This window comes from Scomber japonicus, chromosome 8 (genome assembly GCF_027409825.1).
Source record: "Scomber japonicus isolate fScoJap1 chromosome 8, fScoJap1.pri, whole genome shotgun sequence".
Lineage (NCBI taxonomy): Eukaryota > Metazoa > Chordata > Actinopteri > Scombriformes > Scombridae > Scomber > Scomber japonicus.
Window position 1 is genome coordinate 1,745,033 of NC_070585.1, and position 9,745 is coordinate 1,754,777.

Consider the following 9,745-nt stretch of genomic DNA (forward strand, 5'->3'; position numbering starts at 1 on the left):
CTACCACATCCTGATGATGTCTCCAAACTATCAAACATTTAAATATAGCCGACACTAACAAAGCTATACAAGATATCTTGCTCAATCAAGAAAAACACAGCATTAATGAATGGATGTGGCACTTCTATCACACAATCATTTTTCCAACATATGAGGTTACAAGTACATTGCCATAGATTTAAATCCCACTAGTTCCACTTCATAACAAAGAGAAGCTGTACTCACTCATTAGAAGCTCATGTTACGGGCCTTGCGCTCAGCAAAGTCATTTACGCTGCTCAGGTCCAAAGTCCTCACTCTGCTGTTCTCAATAGAGAGTATGGCCAGTCCACTGAGTCCAGAGAAGAGCTCTGCTGTTCTCAATAGGCCTGCAACGGATCATCATTGGTCCGTGATCCGTTCGGACCATCTATTTCGGTTCGGCACACGCATGATACGCGGATTGATTTATGAAAAAAAAAAAAAAAATGTGCGCATGTTCAGTCCACACACAGCTGTAACCATTCCTGCTAGTTCCAGGGACAGAGCTACTTAACACGCTCTGGGTAAAAGTCTGCAACAGTTCCCTTTTCAATAAGCAAACTATGGCTCGTTGTGATTTATTGTCCTCAGTGTACAACATGTAGAACAGTGGGCATGGAAAATAAAAGTAGGCTAGACTTCGGTGACTACTGTAACGATAACTGCTGCCTCTAGTGCTACGTCTGTTTCCTTATACTCGCGCTGCCACACAAACCAGTCGCCTAGGTTAGCCTACCACACAGACGTAACACGCAGCTGACATAACGATTGCTAACATAAAGAAAAACCTGCAACACAGCGTGGTCATGGCGAGCAGAGGAACAGAAGAACTTGAATGCCCCACATTTAAATCCCCTGTTTGGGAGCATTTTGGCTTCCCGGTCAAATTGAATGCAGAAGGAAAGAGGTTGGTGGATAAAACCGTGACGGTGTGTAGGCACTGTGGCACAAGAAAGCCATACAACAGTGGAAACACATCGAGCATGGCCACGCATTTACAGCGACATCACCCCGGTGTTTCACTGACAGGAGTGAAACCAAAAGCGGCTCAACAACCGCTCATCACCGCGGCATTTAAGCAGCCCCTTCCTCCACAATCAGACCGGGCTAAAGCCATCACAAACGCTATCGGTCTGTTTATAGGTGCTGACATGAGGCCATATTCCGTTGTGCAAAACAAGGGATTCAAACACATGCTGAACGTGCTCGAGCCACGTTACGAGATCCCGTCGCGCACCCACTTCAGCGACAATATTGTGCCAGGTCTGTATGAGCAGGAGAAGAAAAAGGTGGTGGATGAGCTAGCTGTAGCACCCTCTGTTGCACTCACAACAGACGGGTGGACGTCGAGGGCAACGGTGAGCTATGTGACGATAACCGCTCACTACATCACAGCAGACTGGGAGATGAGAAGTCCGGTGCTGCAGACGCGCCCCCTCTACGAAAGTCACACAGGCAGTCACCTTGCGGAGGTACTGACACAAGCAGTGGAGGAATGGAAGATAAAGAGGCCCACTACTAATATCCCAGTCACAACTGATAATGCCAAAAATCAAATAAATGCAGTGAATGAGGCAGGACTGGGCCCACAGATAGGGTGCTTTGCACATGTAGTAAATTTGGCATCACAGAAGGGAATCTCAGTCAATAGGATGGACCGCCTCCTTGGGAGGATCAGGAAGGTGGTTTCCTACTTCCACAGAAGCACAACAGCTGCTCATGTGCTTAAGACAAGGCAAGAAATGCTAAAGCTGCCTACTCATAAGCTCATACATGATGTCCCAACAAGGTGGAACTCCACTTATGATATGTTAGAGCGTTATCTGGAGCAGCAGGCAGCTATATACTCTGCATTGACCGACAAGACCCTAAAGAAAAATGTCAAAGACATCATAACCCTCTCTGATGATGATGTGAGAGTGGCAGAGGAGGTCCTCCAGGTGCTTAAACCCCTTAAAAATGTTACATCTCTGCTGAGCACTGAAACGTCACCATCTGTGTCAATGATCCTTCCGCTGAAAACAAGGATTCTACAATCCATGGCTCCAAGTGTGGAAGACAGCACCATCACTCAAGATGTCAAGACTGCCATTAGAGAGGACCTGAAGCCCAGATACACTTCACCCCCTACTCTACAGGACTACCTCCACAGATCTACTGCCCTGGATCCGAGGTTTAAGTCCCTGTCTCACATAGACCCTGACCTACGCCAGAGGACATACAGTGACCTCACCACTGAGATTGTGAGCAGTCTGGCCACTGAAGACTGTGATGAGGTAAAGGAAAAAAACATTATTTTAAAATGATCAATTTAAATCTTCATACATTTTTTATTTTCAGTAATAATGGCATTCATTTAATGTTATTGCCGCATTTTTCATGTTTATGAAACATGAAAATAATTAATGACCTATTCTTTTCTGCAGGGTCAAGCTGCAGAGCCAACAGGAGCAAACTTGGACACATCTCCTCCACAAAAGAAGTCGGCGTTGGCAGAGCTTTTTGGAGAGAGCTTTGCCAGCAAAGACAATGACAGCAAGACTCCTGCTGACATCATCAAAGAGGAGGTGGCATTCTACCAGGCAGCAAGCGGCATTGCAATGGATGGTGATCCACTGACACGGTGGAAAAGCAATGAGTGTAAATACCCTCATATTGCTAAGATGGCAAGATGCTATCTCGCTGTGCCAGGCTCTTCAGTTCCTTCCGAGAGAGTGTTCTCAACAGCAGGGGACATAGTGACTGCAAAGAGGTCCACACTCTCCCCAGACAATGTAGACACCCTTGTCTTTTTGAAAAAGAATTTAAAATTATAAGCTGATGTATGCTTTGTTTTCTTTCTTTAATTCTTCTTTGATGATAATGCTCTTGTTTCAAGGAAGATGATGTGCCTTCTTATGTTGCACTTTAATTTGTTTTTATTGATGGTCATTGGTCCATGTTTAAAGGAAGATGATATGCCTTTTTATGTTGCACTTTAATTTGTTTTTCATTGATTATGTTGAAAAGAAGATGTTAATTGTACACTTTAAGTTGATTTTATATATTTCAATTGAATAATTTAAAAGTGTTAATAAACAAAAAGACAAAACATGTTTATTTGTCTTGTCTATTTTTTTTTGGCTGATCCGAAAAATGATCCGATCCGTGACCCCTAGTTCTCAATAGAGAGTATGGCCAGTCCACTGAGTCCGGAGAAGCGGGATGCGGCGGTAGGGTCAATGGCACTTCATTTATGGAGCTAGCTGGCAAGCTACCGCTAGCTTCCAACAGCACACTAGTTTTTGCCTGGGTTGTCTGGGTTTGAGTAAAAAACGTGTCTAATCTGGTCATTTTAGCTTTACCCTCATCCAGCTTCTTTCTTTCCTTTCTCTTTTGCACGCTGCTTTTTTGTTTTGTTTGCCTTCCAAATTGACAATCAACAATGCATATGTATCATGTCCACGAACATACCCTCACTCCAACAGGAAGTCGGCCATCTTGGAAAAACTGCTTAATTTTTATATTTTTTTGGCCATTTCTAGTCTTTATATTTTAACAAACTCTTCCTACATTTTTAAGACGACTGTCTCCAAATTCAGTCAGTGTCATCTTAAGACCTTTGTGATGATAAGTGACTAAAATCTAAAGTCTGCATCAAATGCCCTTACCTAACGCCACACCAAACTCTGATGATTCGCCATGAAGCAGGAAGCAGCTGTAACTTTAACAGACATGTTCCAATCTGCACCAAATGTCTCATGGTTGATAAGAGTCTGGCATGGGGCGCGAGGGCCCGTTCATTTTACAGCTTTAATTATTTTTATAGCTGCTATGCTGCTATGTAGAGAAAACATCTCCCATGTTGCCCATGAAGTAATATTCACTAACACTAGCTAACGTTTACAGCATGAAGCTAACTTCGTGAATGCTAATCATAGGCTTCTAACGTTAGCTTAACTTAGACAAATCCTCCACCTAAACACATCTTTTACCTTGATGTATGGCCCATCACCTATCAATATAGTACATTATAGGATCACCAGAAAGTGTTTCTTATCTGCTTGCTGGCGCCAACAGCAGCTCCTGAGGGAGCAGAAGCTATTGCTAACCATGGATATTGCCAACCAGGTTGCTTAAATTTGCAACATGACCGTGACAGAGAAGAGACCTTCTTCATTGTTATGTTGTCAATCATTGTTTCACGCCCCCAAATTAATTTCAAGACCAAAAGTCTGAAATAGTGAAAAAAAAGACTTGAAACCAAAAATAATTCCTGTTGCTAAAGTGGTTCCTTCGTTAGCTGTGAAGCTAGCTAATGTCAGGGCATGTAGCGTTATTTCTAGTAGAAAGTTTAAAAAAACAAACAACATACTACACATTTAATTTTTGTACTGGACTGAACAAAACTGCTTGCATTTTAGCTTTATCATTTGTAACACGCCTTCATATTTATGATGTGTTCAAAACAAACATGAAGCAAATTTTTTGCATGTCACTGGAATAGTCGCAGGAGTTGAAAATATAACTTCTGTGAAAAATGTGAGTTGACCCAACAGTCACACCAGTCACCCCAAATTCTGCTCTAATATCAAAGATGGGGGAAGTTTACTTTTTAAACTGTCGGGATTAAAAAATGATGAAGCTTCTCAACCTAATTTAGCCAGTGCTAACACCGGAGTCACATACTACCTCAGCTGCTGTCATCAACAGTAATAAATTACATTAAGTACTGGTGAGTTTATATAAAATGTATGTGTGTAATAGTATTTATGAACAATAATGTTGTTTTCTTTCTTTTACTTTTCTTTGTTCCTTCGTTAAAAAAAAAACCTGTCTCCCTTTCCTCTCCACTGGAGGACTGTTTCATTGTGGGACCTGACATCTGGCAGGTAGTTAAATAGCCAATCTGTTCTGCAGACAGTGTCAGGAGCTATTCTGTAGAAAATATGTTTCTGGTTATAATTAAATATGAAATCTGGCTCATGTCAGTCAGCAACAACTAAGATATAATAAATGATTATTTGAGTGATATAATGAAAGGCTTTAATACATATTTCATGGAACTACAACGATTAGATTTTACCTGAGAATGCATTAATATTCTAACACCATGAATATTTAAATATGAGTGTTACAAATTGTATTGTATAAGTTTCATCAGAGAGGTTCAGAGGTCTGTGATTGGTTTTTGGGAAGACAGATTTAAACACTTTAAATACACACTGCAGTTTCACATACAAACAATGACACAAACACTACAGTACAATCTGACAGCAGATATGCATACACAGGAGACACATATAAACATACAATTATTTTATACAGCCACATACACACACTACTATTATGTTCTGCTTTGCACGCAGCTGTTTTCATTCATTCTACTGCACCTGGTTATGTGTTCTCATTATTTTTGCATGAGGTCTGCAATGTAATCTATGTAATTACTTGTTTATGATATACACATTATACTGTGTCCACAGGCACTACTCATTTCTTATTCCCAAAACTACATGCAACAAACAGTATTTAGGGACATGTATTTACATTGAGAAGTAATTGAAAGTCAATGTCAGAGAGGGTTTTTTTGTCTTTTACTTCTTTACATGTACCACAGATTAACATACAAACGTGCAGAGTCAGAACATTTGTATTTCACCTCCAAAGTCTGATATCTCTAAAATGAGCCATAGGAAACCATGCAAGGACAAAACATCATCAAAATACTTTATGACACTTGCAATATAACATAATGGTTTGGCGAAGTACAACATTATGCTATATAAGAAATACAATCTGTATGAGATAGACAGTGTTCGACAGTGCTGGAAACCAATGGTACTGAATGTCACAATTCAAAATCTACATATGCCACTTTTTAAGACAATAATTGAGGTGTAATACCAATCATTTTCCATGCAGTGAGAATGAACATTGTCAAACCCATTTGAGAGTGGTGGGTTAAACTTTCAACAAGTACTGTGTTCAATTCCCAGCAGCGGCCCTCCTACTGCAGAGTTTGACTTGGTTGATCTTACCTTGTTGAACTGCCATGGAACTGGTACAGCCATTCATGTTCCCTACTGGATAAATAGTAATCACATCAGGTAATCATCAACTGTCCTTACTGTATATATTGTATATTGTATGTTTGTATTTTTAATGTTTGCATCAAAATACCACGAATTCCACTTCCAAGACAGTAACATATTTTGGCTTGTATCCATTCTAGTAGATCACCATCACAAAAATAATAGCCCCTGTGCCCTCCACTCTGGCCCATCCATCATTTATAACCTGCAGCTCTGGACCTTTCAAAGTGACAGAGTGCTAACAGGGGATGGCAGTGAAAGCTCTATTTCTTTCTGCACCCGACTGATTTATTCATTTATTTATTTATTTGACAAATCCATAAGTTTAGCAGTCAGTCTTTCTGCTGTGTGCCAGCCCCATTCCTAGTTTGAGGAACTTCACAGACAACACTACAAAACTGTTAGCATGTACTGTATGTGTTTAAAGATGGGCCTGTTCCTTGAGTGACTTACTGAAATTAGGTTTTAGATTTAGATTCCAATTTGAGGATTACAGCTCCTACATGTAGACCAATTATGGACACATACTTACTTTTTTCTTTTTACCTCACTTTACAGGTGATGGGTTGGCATAAATGAGCACTTTAACTCAAATCCATTCTCTGTGACAGGGAGTGTCTTTAAGGTTAAATAGCTTGATGATGAACACAGAATGACTATTTAACTTATAACTAGCTTTTAAGTGGAGATGAGAGGTTTGGAGCTCATGCAGCATCAAAGTTCTTATTGCTTAATAGTGCTCTGGGGCTGCAAATTATCTCTGTCAACTGTGCCTCTTTGTTTTTTCCTCAGTAAAAAAAAATTTCCAACGCCAGGGTTGTGTTTCTTGTATTTTTAATAAAGAAAATATCTGTCAGCGTCTATTGATACACTTTTAACTTCACATCATTTGATAAATAGGAAAACTTGCATGCACGTATCTGTGAATTAGACAGACGTGAATATACAGCAGTATTTTGATTCCATAATTAACAACAGGCAATTAAAGACATATGCCCTGATCAAAAGCATTATGCATGATTATGTCTGCACAAATCTCTGTGGTATTTGCCATAAGTGCACGTATATAGCTATGAATATGTAAATAGTGGCTGAATACAATGCAATCTATTGCAAATGTATGCAGATATAAAGCACACTCTCTGTGATATTTAGTTGTGAGAATGAATCCTGGAGACATTTAGTTTAATGGAATTTGTAGTGTTGTTATACTGTATTTACCTCTATCTTATTCTATTCACTGCATAACACTGTACACATGCATGAAAGGGTACAGTGTACTTACTAATATGAGTATGAAAGATTTACCAGGTATTGAGGGTCTAACAGAATGATGATACTGAGTTGCATTATGGGAAGTGTAGGATCAAGGGTTTGTTTTTTTTAAGTTACCCCTATAGTGACCCCTATAATGGATCTACTGATTTGAGCACTATATGCAGGTTTTTACTGAATCACCCTCAAAGTAATATACTGGGGAGTTTTTTATACACTTGCATTTGCTTTAGAAAAAAACACAAAACGCTGACAGAGTGGTGGATTTTTATCTCTGTAGTCTCTAAAAAAACTGACAAATATATTAAAAGTAGGTTTCAAAACATGCAGTCCAGACAAAATGTGATTCATGTGCTTTTACAGACACAGTGCTTTCACATACTAATTCTGGGGTTCCAACCTTTTTATCCTAGCGTACTGGATGGCATCAGGAATATTTTTTAATGAAAGTAGTAGTGCACATATATCATTTTTTTGTGCAGTGTTGTTATTTAAAGTACTACAAAAGAACATTGCAATAAAAAACTACTAGTGTGCAAAACATACAAAATTAAGAGCCAAAAGTGAGAGCCTGGCCTGGCATCCTGGAGATGAGGCGATCATAGTGTGAATATTGTAAATGGACTCTACTTATATAGTGCTTTTATACTACAAGTCACATTCACCTGTTCATACACTGAAGGCAGGGGCTTCCACACAGGGTGCCAACCTGCTCATCAGGAGGAAACTAACCTTAACATACTCATTCTTGCCCAAGGACACATTGACATGTGGAAAGGAGGAGCCAAGAATTGAACCGCAGATCTTCTGGTGAGTAGCCGGCCCTACCTCCTGAGCCACAGCCGCCTGTAGTATTATGTTTGTGAATGACGGGAACAGTGCGTTTTTTGTTTTTTTTTTGGTTGAAGTTATTGCTGAAAACCCAGCCTTACATAAGTTTATGGATGGAAAAGTTGACAGAGACTTTGGTGCTGTTGTAGAAAGTGTAGTGTTCTGCCTTAACTACAAAAAGTGATGTGAATTAAGCCCTTAGTCCTCCATTGAGCTTGTGTGATAATGTATATCACAAGTAAGATCATTTAGACACCCAGTCTCCTTCTGTAAAGTGGACTGCCAGAAGAAAGAAATGCTGTTAGCAGCTTGGATCACACAGCAGGTGGCCCCGACAATTCAGCACAACCTTCTTCACTATGTTGCTGATGCCAGATAACCAACCCATCACTGCACCAAAGAAGTCCCAGCTCAATTTACCAGAGAAGTATTCATCCAGAGTATGAAATATTTCCTCTCCAGCTGCTTTTGTTGGCAGGATTAATGCATAAAAGAAAATCTTGATCACAAATAGGCAAGTAAACTTTCAAACAATTACTACTCAACATCTTCCACCATTTCATCAATTCTCCTTTAAACAGCAATTGTGACATGCCCAACTTTAGCTTCCTCGAAAGGTTATAGGCATATGTCCTTCTCTGATGAGAGAATTAACATCTCACTAATGCCAAAAGACTTCTTTGCCTTGACAATATGATTTGACCCCAGATATGACGCCTTTAAGGTAACTCCAATAACTGAGGTTGTGGATTTGAACACTTGCCTCTGACTGTCTTATTTAGCTTGTTTCCTCTCAAAATAATCCACTGGCTTGTCCTTGATAGTAGAATGTTCCGTTTCTAAGTGTCTACATGCCTTCAATGGATTCACATGCTTTTTTGGTAGGGTTTGAAGCATTGGCATCTCTGGCATCTGGCAATGAATCCATATTTGATCCAGATCTGCCAACAGCTTACTTCCTCCAGGCCCACAGTTCTAAGCTCCACACCATACAGGATCGAGCCTTCTGCTCTGCTGCTACACACTTGTGCAACAGCCTTACTAACCATCTGATGAACCCTTGACACTTGCAAAAGACTTAAAAACCTTTATATTTGAGATGCTGATGTACAAGTGAACCTATAAAACCAAATCTTGCTTATCTTGTTTAAAATGTTGTTATTATTAATGTAGTTGCTCAGTTCATTGAAAGGGGAAACAATGACAAGAGGAATGTGCTGAGATTGAAAATGCTCATTAAAGTTGACGTTATTCATTTGTGCCTACGCATAGTTATTACTTAGCAGCTAGCTGGAAGCTGTAGCCGGTTTCTTGGTAATGTTGGGATCCCCTCTAATGGACAGAACATAACATAACCACATGTTGACAGTGACATTGGCAACGCATAAGCCTGTGTACATTATAAATATTATTATAGACTAAATCTGTTTTAATATAATTTAAATATTAAAAATAATAATGAATGACATTCAAATGGGATTATAGAGGAAGATTGACAGCCTTACATTGTACTGTCAGTTGAAGGGTGTTTTTCCTCATGGTGG

At 39.6% G+C, this 9,745-nt stretch overlaps 1 protein-coding gene across 1 annotated transcript; it reads left to right on the plus strand.

The window, feature by feature from the left end:
- Positions 1 to 827: 827 nt before the first annotated feature.
- LOC128363469 (E3 SUMO-protein ligase ZBED1-like) lies at positions 828 to 9,265 on the plus strand. The gene is made up of 3 exons (XM_053324469.1): positions 828 to 2,297; positions 2,448 to 2,628; positions 9,087 to 9,265. Exons 1-3 carry the CDS (start codon positions 828 to 830, stop codon positions 9,263 to 9,265), a joined length of 1,830 nt encoding a protein of 609 aa, XP_053180444.1.
- Positions 9,266 to 9,745: the final 480 nt, after the last annotated feature.